General features: G+C 35.3%; 1 protein-coding gene across 1 annotated transcript in view; it reads left to right on the top strand.

Annotated features, from left to right (window-relative positions):
• The window catches only part of ca10b (carbonic anhydrase Xb), a 32,488-nt gene that overhangs the window by 4,125 nt on the left and 12,197 nt on the right, over window positions 1-16,166 (top strand). Inside the window, exons 2-3 of the mRNA XM_051099073.1 lie at window positions 82-156; window positions 13,390-13,532. Of these exons, the coding sequence (XP_050955030.1) occupies window positions 82-156; window positions 13,390-13,532 (218 nt within the window). The remainder of the gene's footprint in view (window positions 1-81; window positions 157-13,389; window positions 13,533-16,166) is intronic.

Raw genomic sequence — 16,166 nt, 5'->3', positions numbered from 1 at the left:
GAACTGGGGTCTATTACAGGTGTGACTGTATTTTCAAAGAGCCGTGGGTGAGTGATGTGTGAATCTCTTCTTTTCCCGCAGCACAGCCAGTGTCATCAAAGCTGCACGATGGTTGGTGGGCATACAAAGATGTTGTCCAGGGGAGCTTTATACCAGGTAAGCCTTTCAAAAAAGAAAAGAGAACCCTGTGAGAGTATGCAGAATGTGTCTTGTCAAGAGTCATGCTGCTAAGAATCGCAAGATATGCGCTGCTTTATTCGTTGAGGCTTTGTGTGTTGACATATAGCACATGAAGCTCCAGGGTGCCAATGAATATTTTATTCTGTTTGATTCGCACGTTTAATGTACGTATGCGGTGTGAAGGAGATGGATTTTACACACATCAGGGTGAAAAGTTATTTAACAGGGCTTTGCACATGCTGCATTATAATTTAGAGCTTAAATTGGGGAGTTCACACTGCTAACGTTTCAACACTAGATTAGTTAGACTGATACGTTTAGGGTCACTAAATGATACGTGCAAGAGGTTCTTTTGAAGGTAAACTTTAAGGCTGAAATTTCAGAATTGTGTGCAAAAATAATGATTGTTTCAAAACAAGTGTAAATTCATCGAAAGTGACACTAAAACATTTATAATGTTAGAAAAAAATTCTATTTCAAAGAAGTGGTGTTCTTTTGAATTTCCTTGAATTTATTACCAGTCAAAAGTTTTGGAACAGTAAGATTTTTAATGTTTTTTTTTTACAGAACTCTCTTCTGTTTACCAAGCCTGCGCTTATTTGATCCAAAGTACAGCAAAAACAGTGAAATTTTGAAATATTTTTACTATTTAAAATAACTGTTTTCTGCTTGAATATATTTTAAAATAATTTATTCCTGTGATTTCAATGCTGAATTTTTAGCAACATTACTCCAGTCACATGAACCTTCAGAAATCATTCAAATATTCTGATTTGCTGCTCAAAAAATGTTTATTATTATTATTATGTTGAAAACAGCTGAGTGGATTTTTTTTTAGGTTTCTTTGATGAGTAGAACAGAATTGATCTGAAATAGAAATTTTTCGTAACATCATACATGTCCTTATCATCACTTTTGATCAATTTAAAGTATCCTTGCTAAATAAAAGTGTTAATTTCTATAATTTTAATTAATTATTTTTAATTAATTTAAAGAATCCTGGAAAATGTACTCAACTGTTTTAAATACTACTACTACTAATAATAAATGCAAATCAACGTATTCGAATTATTTCTGAAGGATCATGTGACATTGAAGTCTGGAGTAATGATGCTGAAAATGTAGCTTGGATCGCAGTAATAAATTAAATTTTAAAAAATATATTTAAATAGAAAACAGTTATTTTAAATAGTAAAAATATTTCAAAATGTTACTGTTTTTGCTGTAATTTGGATCAAATAAATGCAGGCTTGCTGAGAAGAAGAAACTTTTTTTAAAAATATCAAAAATCTTACTGTTCAAAATCTTTTGACTGGTAGTCTATGTCACCGTTTCCACAGCATATTAAGCAGCACAGCTGTTTTCAGCATTGATTTCTGATGGATTATGTGCCACTGATGACGGGAGTAATGATGATGAAAGTTCAGCTTTGCATCACAGAAATAAATTACATTTTAAAATATGTTAAAATAGAAAACAGTAATTTTATTACTGTGTATATACTGTACATTTTATTAAATCAAAACATCTAAAAATCATTCTAACCCCAGACTTTTAAATGATAGCATATGTACAACATTTTTGGTAGGGTTTTCTGATGCAAAATCTGAGGAATTATGAAGAATGGCTTTAAAAATTGTAAAATGTATTCATAATCAAATTAGCCGAAATATTTAATAACTGAACATGCAATAGCAGAACCCTGTGAACGGTGGATGAATGAATTCTCCCCATATCTTGTTCTTCGGGTGCAGATCCCGTGTGGGTCTGGTTATAGCTTAATCTATTTTTACAGCTTGTGGTCTCAACTGATTAATGCTTACTATTGCAGCAGAGGTCTGAGACACTTTATGAGTTTTATTCGAAGTACTTCATTATGTAGTCAGTCAGAGCAATGTATGTAGCCAGCAAAGGAGCCCTTTGAACACTGACAAGGACTATAATGGTAATTTCCTTTTAGTATGCTTAAAAGCTTTTAATAAAGAGAATATCTATAGGGGACAGAACCATACACGTCCTACGTATTCATGAGGAAGGGTCTTTGCATTTCCAAAAAAGTAATACTTGATCTTACTTACAAGGACACGGCATGTAGTGCAGCATCAATCTGAGTTGTAGGGGATATCAAGTAAGCCCTATAGCAACTCATAAATATATGTATTGCACATAAATTTACCTCTTTATTAAGCGTTCTGCAAGGGAGAAAAACTCTTTGGATTTATATTGCGTAAATGTCCTTGAGACTTAAAAAGGACTGTGAAAGAAAGTAGATGAGAAAGCATTCAAATAGCAAATGTCGTTCCTTTCCCTGAGCGTGTCTGGGTTCATTTCAAGATAGTCTTCACAAGAAAAACACTCCTTTGCTTGTCCAAATGGTTTGAGAACACTAAAGGCAACGGTTTAGTATAATCCTTTACACTTTAGTGTTTGCCTTAAGCGCATATGTCGTGTTCACTTGTCAAAGAATATATCAGTTACGGTTAAATCTGATATTATTGTAAAAAATGAGGCATAATACAGATGAAGTGTGGGATTTCTGCACAACCAAATGGAACTGGAAAAAGAATGTTTGTTTTCAAAAATGCTTTCTGACCATTGGTCAAGCAAACAGAAGGCCCCGCCCTCAAACTGATGTCATTGGTTAAACCGCCGTTGATGTTGTAGTGATGATTGCATTGTTTTGAAAGCACCACAGAGTCAAAGTGTTTTCAATTTGGAGACTCAGCTTGTTGAATTGGCTTCCTTATAGCTGTCTCTGCATATTAAGCTGCCATATAGCAAGTATTTAACATGTGAAAAAAAATTACACACATCGGCTTTAGGCGTAAAATGCTTTTATGATTGATTCATCATACTTACAACAGGAATAAAATGTAACCCTCAGTCACTTTGATCATGCCAGCCACACGAATTAGCTTTCATATCTCACAATTGAAAAGTTTAAGAGACCAAATTAAGTTTGGGAGGAAGAAATTTCGTCTTATCAGTTGAATGTGATGCTCCAAAAACTCTCACGATTGACACGCATTGGATATTTTTGGTCATGCGCTTCAGTTCGCTCCAGTGAGAGATGAACTATTCTTTAATGTGTGCATATTCATGAATGAATATTTCTGTCCTGTTTTTGGCATGCGCTCATTATATGCTTACATAGCTGTGGCAGGAAGTTTCTACATTGTTAATTGCAAGAGAACATCTCCTCTGTTCTCCCGAGGGTTGCGCTGAAGCTGCTACATGACATGTTCTACTTTTGAAATTCATGTTGAAGACTCGTCTCGCTTGCACTAAAAACAGCACATTGTATTTCACAAACAAAATCGGAGACAGTGTTTGGGGTCAGCAAGTTTAGTTTTAAAGAGAACATCGATTGCAAAATTCACTTTTACACTTTTGCATATAAATGTGTCTCAGCAGTATGTGGACACAACCACCCTACAGTTCTTTTGTTTAATCCTCAAAAAACCTAAACACTCTCAATCATATAGCCGTTTTGATTTTCTTAGCAGTATGATGTCATATTGCTCAGGCCCCGCCCACAACCGCTGATGGTCTGTCCCGTATTAGCATAATTCCTTCAGTCTCAAATCGCTGTCCACCATTTTCTCCGTGTTCGAGCAGCTGTAGCAACAACGTCTCTTAAGCAATGAAGGAGTTTTGTAGTTGGATGTAAAAGTGAACATAAGGATGGTTTCGCACCGCAAGTGTGAGCAGCCGCTGTTGTGACACTGTATAAACACTTCCAGTGTGAATGCTCTCGAGTTAGGCTAATGTGAAAGATTCTTAATTTTCCCCTAACTTCAGAGCCACTGAGGACACGTTAGTTTTGTTCTTGATGGTAACGCGTCACCAAATATGCAAAAAATGAGATGGTCCTCACTGCAGAACACAAGATCCAGGGGGTGAGGTTGGATCCAGATCCAACTCCTCCCACCTTACGTATACCCAAACCAGAGCTGGGTAGTAACTGGTTACATGTAATCTGGATGATGTAATCAGATTCCAAAAATGAAGTACTTGTAATTAGAGTAAGTTACATTTTAAAATACTCATAATCAGAATACAGTTACATTTTTATTGATTACATGATTACATATTATTCACACAATAGCAATAAATTATTCATCATTTATTGATTCTCTCTAATTCCTTTTTTTATCTTTTAAATGTTCCTTTCTAAAATAGTTTACCAGTTATATACACTCAAATTCCAGTTTTGTGGACATTCACACATAGGCCACATTCACACAGCAGCAGAATACGGTTATCAGTCCTGTATTTGAGTCCTTAATATGGTTACGTTCACACAGAGTACGGTTATTTACGGGTTTGACAACCACATTCTATAACTGTAAATTTTCACTCACATCCGCATTATCGGAAATCACACGCTGTGTGAACGGAACAGGACTGGACAACTAGTTGACCGTCACGTCATTCAGCGTGAGAGAGAGCCGCTCTGTCGCACAAACGTGCGTCTACCTTGTGTTCCGTGCTTCATGTGTGGTTTCGGTAACTTACAGTGATGGAGAAATGGGCTGTGGGTCATCTGAAAGTTTTATGTCCAGTCTCCACCGGAGCCCAAATATTAAAGCTGCTGTTGGTTAATGAACTTTTGATGAATGCACTCACAGCTCGATTGGACTCTTGTTGTGTCAGAGAGTGATAAAAGTTAGAGTCTTATTGACGTCGCCATCGTTGATATTACTTTGGTCACTGTTGCAGTTACTGGTAAGGAATACAGGCTTGTCTCCTGTTGCACGTTCATACAGACAGTATTCGAGACGCTTCTGTAAGCTGCTGTGTGAACGGGACATTTCGAGACACCTGTGAGTAAATGCGGTTGTCAATCCCAAAAACTGACAGTGTGAACGTAGCCATAGACTAGTCATTAGTCAGGTGGCGACACAACGTTTGATCAATGGATTTACAAAAATCATTTCAGGTTTAAGAAGTGTTTCAAGATTGCATCAACTACTAAAGAACAAATTCATTTTTATTTGAATTATCATTCAGTAGGTTATTTAACCATGTATTATTATGTGTTATTGAAAGGCTTTTGTCTTTTAAACTCATTTTTAAATGCACAAATTCTCGTTATTTCTTATTTGGAGACATTCTCAAACCTCGTTCACCATTTACTTTAAAGTGGTGGTCAGTCAGCAATTCTGTAAAAGACAATATCTCGCTTTGCATTGAACTTTGAGCGTTGTAACTTTGCAGATTGTTGTTTGCAGTTGTTTATGCTCAAACAACAACATTACACACTAAAGTTAAAAAAGAGAAATCATAATGAGTGACCCCCGAGATTTTAAAATAAATGTTTTAATAATTAAGTTTCACAGTTCTCTGTCATTGGTTGATGGTCATATGGCTGGCTGGTAATCATAAAATATTTCATCTTTTTTAGTAAATGTATTATTTTAATTGTTATTTTAAAATTATTTATTTTCATTTTATATTTTTATTATTTAATTACTTGTCAGCCTTTCATCATACACCCTGCAGTTCCTTTACGAACCCCAGAACCCTTTATTCTCACTCTGTGTATTTTTTACATCATTATGGTTATCCTGTTTCAATCAATGTGATAAATGAGTTAGGTCAAAATCTAAAGGTAATTTAAAAGTAGTCTGATTATATGACCTAAAATGTGTAATGTAATGAATTACATTACTGACTACAATTACAATGTCATGTAATTTGGAATCAGTAATGTATTACAATTTGTAAGTAATCTACCCAGCTCTGATCTAAACCTACCCGTCTCCACCCCCTGATCCCTAAACCCAGCCATCTCCACCCCTAGACCTATCTTCCCCCTAGATGTGGATCCAACCCCGCCCCCTGAATCTTGTGTTCTGCAGTGAGGGGCTACTGCAAAAACATAGAAAAGAAGGCAGCGTGAGCAAAGCTCATTATCATTTAAAGAGACATGCACTGAAATGGGTTGCTGTGAACAGAGCTGTTTTTGACAAGCTAAAAGGGGTGTTGTTTTACACAACCATCAAGGAATTTAACCAAAGTATGTTGCAGACATTTCATGAATGCCTTAAAGAATCATACCGACTTGTGGTAAACAGGAATCTAAATGTCCCCTTTAAAGAAATGACTACTTTTTTCAGCATGGATGGATTTAATTAATCGTTACAGTAAAACATTATTTTTATCAAAGAAAATATCTGTTTCTTTCCATCAGATAACTGGTGATCCTAAAACCCTTCTTTCTAAACCTCAATAATTTAAAGTGGAGAGCTTTTTGCTTTCTTTTAACATTTAAAAAATAAGCCATAATTAAGTGCTGGTCTGACGTTTCAGGTGATTGCATTTATGTGCTACTATTAGGGAAACTGAAGAAGCGATTCACCATTATACTGTGATTAAATGTTTACGTTCAGCTATCTCCCATCAGCACTTGTGCTTCAGGGGATAAACAAGCATTGTGTAAGCAAATCCTCACAAAACAAAACAATTCCTAATTGCTCTCTCATCATCTGGAAAACTGCACTGTTGAATAAATACTCAGACGCAGAAATGTTTAAAGCCAAGAGAATGTGTAAAAAGTAAATATTTGTAGCATTAAAATGAATGCGCTTCCTGCGTATGTAAGACTTCATGCAACTTTCAGTATAATGTAATAGCAGCGCTCAGCCTCGCATTGTGCTGTTTGCTGTTCGGTGGATGTATTTGTCCCCTGTCATACCTAAAAAGCACTTTGAGAGAGTTCTCATTAATGTATTGAACCCAAAGCCAAATCTGGCACAGATCCCTGAGGATGAGGGTGCCATCTGTCTACCACTCATCAATTGCTACAGCAAAATCACTATATCACTCTGGATGGGACAGACTGTTAGCATCAGAGCTCAAAATGCTCTGTGGACCTTAACAATGGATTCAGAGTTAGTTTAGCTTTAGCTTTTTTCATTATTATTTTTGGATGCATAGCTTAATTTTATGTGTGTGTGTGTGTTTTTGTCTGTCTTGTTTCTCTTTAAAGCAGCTATATGTCATTTTTACCTTGAAATATCATTCTGATGGCGCTTTGACTTTTAAAGGTGAATGGCTTTTGTTTCTTTTCTATGCATTCCCCAAATGTCTTGTCTGGGAGTATGTGTAAGGTTGGTAAGCAGGTGCAAAAATCTGTTAAAAGATCTGGCAGCAACAAATGCATGTGCCCAGGTGTCCACTAAAAATACCACGGTGACATATTTACAAAAGTGACTTGCACTCAGTGAATTGTGGGGGGGCTTCAAAATTGCAAAAATTCATAATGTTATTTAAAAAAAAAAATCTGTAGAGTTGATTTAAAAAACAAAACCACGATATATTTTTACTATATTGTTATTGATGAATATTGGAGATTTTTAAATTAAAAGTATCAGTTTATTTTTACATAATGATCAATATTTGCTTGGATTGAAATGTTTTTGCCTAATTTCTTTATTTTTATATTTAAATGATTTTTTTATATATTTAAATTGCCATCTTACACAAGTTAATTTTTAAAACGCTAATAATTTAATAACATTTTTGAATGTAATGTCAAATGTAAGTGAATATTAATTTTTCATAATGTACATTGTAATGTTGTTTAAATTGTTTATTTTTGTAAAGAATACTAAAATGGTAATTTTAGTATTGGTCATAATCTTTATTTATCAGCTGTAACATGAAATTATGTACCAAAAATATGCTTCAATGGTTAGCCTTTTATTTCCATTGTTGCACAGTTTATGGACGCTATGGACGTTAAGAAAAATAAATCAAAAAGAAATCTTGAGTAACAGTCACAAATACAAAAACAAAACAAACAAACAAACAAACAAACAAAAAAAGTAGTAATATTGTGAAATATTTTTACTATTTTAAAATAACTGCTTCCTGTTAGAATATATTCAAAGCAAATTAAATTTCCAGCATCCTTACTCCAGTCTTCAGTGTCCATATGATTTGCTGTTCTTATTAACAATGTTATTATTATCATTAATATTTAAAACAGTTGAGTACTTTTTTTTTAGGTTTCTCTGATGAATAGAAAGATCCAAAGAAAAGAATTTATCTGAAAAAAAAAAAAAAAAAGCTTTTGTAATAGTATACACTACACTGTCACACCCCTGTGGACTGTTTTGTTGGTTTTGCCCTTCTGTGCCCTTATATGGTCTTTCCTGTTCCGTTTCTTGTTGTGTCTTTATTGGTTAATTACCCGCACCTGTCTTTGTATCCTTAACACCCCTTTATAAGTTTGATTCAGTGCCGTGGTTGTTGCCTGATCTTAAAGTTATGCTGGTGTGTGTCTCTGTGCTGTTCCTGTCTGTATGTACCCTTTTTGGATTTTAGTAAAGCCTTTTTGTTATATTTCGTCTCCCTACGTCTTCCTCCTACACACGACCTGACATATACCATTCAAAAGCTTGGAGTCAGCATAATGCTGCTGCTTTAAATGGATCAAAAGTGATGGTAAAGACATTTATAATGTTACAAAAGATTTCTATTTCAGATAAACGCTGTTCTTCTGAACTTTCTATTCATCAAAGAAATAGAAAGTTAGAATGATTTCTGTAGGATCATGTGACTGGAGTAATGATGCTAAAAATTCAGCTTTGAAATCACAGGAATAAATTACATTTTAAAATATCTTTAAATTGAAAGCAGTTATTTTAAATATTAAAAATATTTCAAAATTAACTGTTTTTGCTGTATTTTGGATCAAATAAATGCAGGATTGGTGAGCAGAAGAGATTTCTTTAAAAAACATTAAAAAAAACCTCACTGTCCAAAAACTTTTGACTGGTAGTGTATATATAATTAGTTATATTAGTAGTTATTTTTATTGACAGTTAATAAAAATATGACAGAAAGGGCTTGCTGCTACCAGAGTTTGCTGTGGGAGTATACTATACTGGATATACATAGGCAGTTGGCGTTCATTATCAGCTTATCAAATCACCCAGGATTTTAATATCGGTGCATCAGAGAGGGTGGAAAACATTACAATGTTCTTGGTGGAAAAAAAAAACAAACCCTGAAATATATGACTATGTTCATATTTACAGTTTTTGTATTCCTCCCATCCTAGATGATATAACTACTGTCTGACAACTTTGTGACTTCAGTATATTGATATTTACATTTTTGAATTATAGACTGAGCTGAGCCTACTTCTAAATAAGCACAAATGTCCCACTCGTTTCTCCCTCAGTTTTATAAGCAGTTGCATATTCTGTCTGTCCTTGACATTTAAGAAAGCACCAAGAGAGGCATTTGAGAAGTGGAAAAAAATAAAAACCAACTCGACGTAATGAGCTCAGTAGCTGTTAGGATGCCAGACAAAAGCAGGATTACACCTTTAGTTAGATCATGGGTTTGGAAAAAAATCATTTATTTAGGTCGCTGTACAGAGAGATGCTGAAAATAAATACAAATACAGCAGAAATAGCTTTCATGCATTCGAAGGAAAACAGCTTGTGTTGTTCCACAGCTTCCTCGTGTAGCATAATCTTTGTATCTAATGTGTTTTCGCTCTTTCTAATTTAATACGGCAGCACATCAAATAGCCCAGTCCGGTTTCACTCCCACAGAGCTGGACATGATGAGAGGAAAATCAGGCCAGGGGATCGCTTGTTCATGCTGGATGAATCTGTTTATAATCTCAGTCTATGGGGACAAAAGGTGATACTCTTTACATTGAAGCGTCTGAGGTCTTAGTGATCTAATGATGATGACGTGGCCATTGTGGAGGTCAGGGTCATCATATCATCTGCTCTCGCGCTGCTGTCGCGACCTCACGCTGGATCGTTCCTCTTAAAGGGGTAGTTCACCCAAAAATCTGTCATCATTTACTCACCCTCTTGTTGTTCCAAACATGACTGTCTCTTCTGTGAAACACATAAGAAGATATTTGAGAGATGAGAGATGTATTCTGTTGCTTGTTTTTTTAGGGCTGTCAAGATTCCTCGATTTAAATTGAGTACTTGATTTTAAAAAATCCTTGATTGCGTTTTGCTCATGTCGAGTAAATAAATATATGCAATGCAGGTTTAATCTATGCACTTTAAAGAGAACCCTGGGCATTAGGACTTGTAAGGCTTAATATAATGTAAATAATGTCTCTTATGGTAATATGTAGTAGAAAACTATGGACGCCTTTTTCCGCCACTGAATAAAAAAAAAAAAAAAAGTTGTCTTACAATTCAGACTTTTTTTCTCAGAATTGAGATATAAACTCGCAATTTTGAGAAATGAAGTCAGAATTCCGAGATATAAACTCACAGTTCTGAGAAATAAAGGCGCAATTGCGTGATATGAACTCGCAACTGTGAGTTATAAAGTCAGAATTTTGAGATGTAAACTCACAGTTCTGAGAAATAAAGGCACAATAACGAGTCATACAGTCAGAATTCCGAGATATAACACACATAACACATGCAATCAAACCAAAATAGGCCATCTAAGTTAGAGTTTTGAAGAAAAATAGACAAGCAGCGCAATAGAAAAAAGAGAATGCGCATCCTTTCTGTAAATAATAAAAACTTTTGCCTACATCCTGTGAACAATCTGCCAGGCTGAACAAATATGCATAAAATACACACTTATAATTCTTCATAAATGAAAACAACATATTAAAACATGCCATTTACTGTTAAATGGTTGTACTCTGTGAGCTACTGGCGCTACCTGTTGCTATTTTTACCACAACACAACTCAGAATAAGCAACTCAGAAAATAAAATGCTGATACGATCCCACATAGTGCTGCTTCTGGTTGCAATTTTCAGTCGAAGGGCAACAAGAGAAACAGTGAAATTCTTCACTGCTTTCCTAAGGATAAGAATAGAAAAAAAGAATGGGAAGATGGCTATGGACGAATAAGACTTCCTATGGATCCGCGTCCTTGTTCTCTCCACTTTAGTCTTGATGCCTTTGAAGCTTTTAATCGCCCACAGCTACTGAAAGAGCTTACATATGGCAGAGACGAGAAACGCTGGTCATGACACTGCAGCCACTAAAGAAGTTTCTCTGAACGGATTTCATTCTATATCCGGGGGCGTTTAGACTCCTTGTGGGGAAAAAATCAATGGTACGGCATTTGGTTCTGTAAGCTCTTTCAGTAGCTGTGGTCATTGTATCAGTATTGTATTTTCCGAGTTGTGTTGTGGTAAAAAAAAATGACTAACAGATGGCACCAGTATCATTGAAATAATGGCGCGCCCATAGTCTAAAATATGTATAAAACAATGTGGATTTTTAAAATAGCATAAATCTTTCATGGGTTTTCTGCTAAATATTTCAGTAAGATACATCATTTACACCAGTTCCAGTATCCAAGGTTCCTTTTAATGATTTACATGCATGTAGGTTACGTACGTGCGTCTCAAAACGGCTCCGTTCACAGTAAATGCTGCTCCACACAAACTATTACCATTTACATGTGTGGAGCATTTCAAACTCCATCTCTGCAAATTGCTGTGAGTTTGGGTTTATTATAACGTTCATCTAGAAACACAATGTGCAATATTTCATCAGATTTGCAAGGTAAATCATTTATAAACCTACACAAACCCAGGAGAATACATCAATATCTTTCTCAGTATGCTATTTCAAAGTAAAAGTATTAAACCTGCCTCTGAGTTAAATTCGATGTCCACATATTCAAGAGATTACAGCAGTTGTAGCATTTCTGTCCTAAAGAAATGGCCAGATATTAAAGATTAAGTGGACATTTGAATTAAATTTTGTTTAGTCAAAACTAAACGAGGATTAGATTGCGTAGTAAAGTGTAAAAACAGTCGTTAGGCCATTGGTGCCCTCTGCAGGCATTTGTTATAATGCGTAATGCACTTTAGCTCTACTGTTGTATTTTAACATTTTTGTTCAATAAAACCATATGCTTACTTGCATTTAATAATTTATTTGAATTAATTATTATTGCCTCATTGCTATTAGTCGTAAGGGTAAATTTTTCGAAACTGAGCTTTATACATCATCTGAAAGCTGAATAAATAAGCTTTCCATTGATCCATGTTTGTAAGGACAGGACAATATTTGGCCGAGATACAACTATTTGAATATATGGAATCTGAGGGTGCAAAAAAAATCAGAAGTTGTCCAAATGAAGCTCTAATGCATATCACTAATCAAAAATTAAGTTTTTATATATTTACAGTACAAATTTTACAAAAAATCTTCACGAAACATGATCTTTACTTAATTTCCTAATGATTTTTGGCATAAAAGAGAAATCAATCATTTTGACCAATACAATGTATTTTTGGCTATTGCTACAAATATACCCCAGCGACTTAAGACTGGTTTTGTGGTCCAGGGTCACGTACGTCTTTTAAGTAATTTAAAGGCTGTTGTTCGTTAGGTCTATTTTTATAACAAGATTATTCGATTAATCGTCTGAATAATCGATTGATTACCTGATTACCAAAATAACAACCCTAGTTTTTTTTTATTTCCATACACTTGATTTCAATGGTCTCCAGTGTTGTTTGTCTTACAATGTTTTACAAAACATTTTGTGTTTCACAAAAGAAAGTTATACAGGTTTGGAACGACGGTGGAGTGAGTACATGATGACAAAAATATAATTTTTAGCTGAACTATCTCTTTAAAGTCAGGGACATCCCAGGTGTTGGGCTCTTCCCTGGATCTGTCATGTCGATTTTAAATATGATAAATGAGGTTTGAGGTTCAATGCTCTAATAAAAGTCATTCCAATCAGCAATAAAGTTGTTTACTGTTCTAGAACTGTGAAACATCTCAGAGAATAAATTAATCATGTAAGGTCAAGTATGTCCTTTGGCTGTGTGGCTAATGTGACTAATTCCATCTGTGTTTCTTTTTTTTTGTTGTTGTGAGTTTGTTTTTGCGAAGCGAATCGCATTAACATGCAGTTCTTTCATTTGGATGCACGATAATGACCTCGTTTTCAAAAGAGAACCGCCGCTGTGTCTGGTAATTAAGTGTTAAAATTGATTGCTAGTCAAAAGGTTGTCTCAAAGGATATCAACCACTAGATCCAAACTCAAAAATAACATCTCACCACGGATGGGGCTTACGGAGCAAATTTGGGATGAGCAATTTGAGATAATCCCAAACATATCCACCGCCAATCAGATCATGACCCGTTACAAAACGGCAAGCGCAACAGTCTTCGGCTGAAAATGAAAGCTAATGCTCTGAACTTCACTTTTTGTGTATTTTGCAGTGCCGTCTTTCTGGGGACTAGTTAACACTGCCTGGAACCTGTGTGCGATTGGAAAGAGGCAGTCGCCTGTCAACATCGAAACTAGTCGAATGATTTTTGATCCCTTTCTCAATCCACTACGTCTCAATGCAGGGCAACGCAAGGTAAGTACTGGAAAAGCTTTTTATTAAATTTCTAAAGTATCTGTTTTATGTCATAAAATAGCTATTTCTCACATTATTTGAACTGGTAGACGATGGACAACCACACATTATTCACTTTAGACTACTGTCCCATAATTCACTAGGATTTTGAGAAGATCGGGTCACACAGCATAACCCCAGCTTAACGGTCCATTTGTCAAATCTAATCACATTCTGTATTTACTTCTGTGGTTGTTGTTTAGACAGCTAGTTTTGTTTATTGCAGTGGATGACTTTCTTATACACCTCTTATTGGCCAGTGAAGCGGCTCCTCAATTATTTTTGCCAAGCACAACAGTGAAGCTTTCCAAATGAAGCCTTTGAAGATGGCTAATGCTCCACGACTGTTAGTTTGTTGCACCGGAGCCGTAATGAGATCGCTAATTCTCTCCGGCGTGCGCAATTGCTTGCCATTTGCTTTCAATAAGGTGCACCTGCAGTCAGTCAGAAGATTAGTGTGACTAAACTCATTTACAAGACACGAATCCAGTGTTTGATTATCGATGGTTCGGTATACATCAGATATCGCTCCGACCTCTAAAGGGATTCGGGCGGTTGTTGTCATACAGATCTTGAGCGCTAAGGGGGATTTATTCCGCAGAGCGGGAGGGAAAGGAAGGAGTTAATTCCTCATTTAACATCCTGTTTTATGATTAATGCTGCTGTGCATCTGCTGGGGGAGATTAGGCAGGCTCACCATCTGTGCTGACAGGGGCTGTCAGTGAAGAATTCTCCAGTGAAGCTCCAAGAGGTTGTGGTTATGGATGATATACCGTAGTTCATCTTCGCTCAATAATACATTAGTACCCTAGACTTAGTCAGGAGCCTGGAATAAAAGTGTACTGCTGTTTTCCTCTGGAGGTTTTTCTGCTCTTATTTCAAGAGACCCAATTACATTTATGTATGCATTGCTCCTTTGAGCGTGTTATGACTGTGCTCTTTCTGTGTTGGGAGTTGCATGTTATTCCTAGAGAAAATTCCAGTGGAGACCTAAATGTTCTCCATGAATTCAAGCCCGTTCGATTGGTTGTTGGCATTGGCTACCGGAGGGCTGTTAAATAATGAAATTTATGCATGGAAACTCTAGGCTGTAATGGAAAAGTTTATGGTCTCTTTTAGATGGAATAGCTATATGTGTACCTTGCACAAGTTCATTTATTCATTTTTAAAGCCTGGAATACACTACACGATTTTTGCCCCGATTTTCTGCTGATTTACAGTCTGGAGAAGTTAACTTAAGGTAACTGTTAGTTACCGAGAGCCAGTCTGCAGATTTGACTTGAAAATCACGTAGTGTATGATGATCACAGACTCTGATTTTTTTTTAAAGCTTCAGTGTCTGATTCCACCCGGTCTGAGGATATTAGATTAGATTTTAGAACACATACTGTTTTCATTTGTCAAGTGCACGTTTCTGCTTGAATTTGTTGTGATCGGAATGATTTCAAAGTCTGGTAGTAGTAGGTATTTTGTGTCCCACAGTTACGTTTTCATCATGAGATCAAGTAGCAGCCCATTTTCCTTTGTCACTTTGTCAAACCGTCGGTAAGTGTATGACGTCTAGTGTCAGATTTATTCCAGCCTTAAATTACTGAATTGTAGTATCGGATTTACTTGTTCTTTCTCATATCTCTTGAGTTTGGGGAATTGTGCAATATAGCTTAAAATATCCTAACTCCATCTGGATAGCCGAATCCCTCTCAATTTTTAAGAAACAAATGAAAACCCATTTATAACTTTATGCTTTTACTTTTTTATATGCTCTCATTATCCCTTATTCTCTTCCTGTCCTCGCTTTTACTATTCTGAATGATGACGGAAACCTTGTGTAACTGGCACTTCTTGTGTTTATTGCCATCCTATGTTGAATCACTTGTTGTGTTTCTCAATTGTAAGTCTCTTTGGATAAAAGTGTCTGCCAAATGAATAAATGTAAATGTAATATGAAAAAAGCTCAATTGTGAATTGCAACTGTGAGTCAAAGCTGTGAGATACAGTGTTGTTATTAGGGCTGGGTTTTGACACAAATTGCACGATTCAATTTGATTCTAATTCACCAATTGATTGTTGATTCAATATTGATTATTTTAGATTATAATATATATAGATATATATGTAAAATATAGATATAAAATATATATTTAGATAATATCAGGTAGAGTACATGCCAAATTTTCTCAAGGAAAAAATCTCTCAACTAATGCTGTAAAATATATATAAGAGTCACTTGGTACTATATTACTATAATATTGAAGATTGAAATAAACTGATTTGTATACAAACACTTAAATTACACTCAATGAAGTTTTTATAATAATAAAGTTACAGTTACAGTATACAAGTACATTTCTACTGTAATTTGTTTTTTGAAACCTAAACATTTAAATGGTGGCTGTCATAAAAACATGACAGATTTATTCAAACATAAATGAAACACTGAAGAACAGTAAAAAATTATAATGGATATGCTATATGGTGCATAAATTTAGCAAAATGTTTCTCTCCAAAGTTTTTTCTACCTGACCAACGAGCATATGGTCACCGATTATTTTTTTTAGTTAATTTTTTTTCTGAGGTAAATGTGAAATTTTAAAC

Source organism: Labeo rohita, chromosome 3, assembly GCF_022985175.1.
Source record: "Labeo rohita strain BAU-BD-2019 chromosome 3, IGBB_LRoh.1.0, whole genome shotgun sequence".
NCBI lineage: Eukaryota > Metazoa > Chordata > Actinopteri > Cypriniformes > Cyprinidae > Labeo > Labeo rohita.
This window is presented reverse-complemented; position numbering and strand designations above follow the sequence as displayed.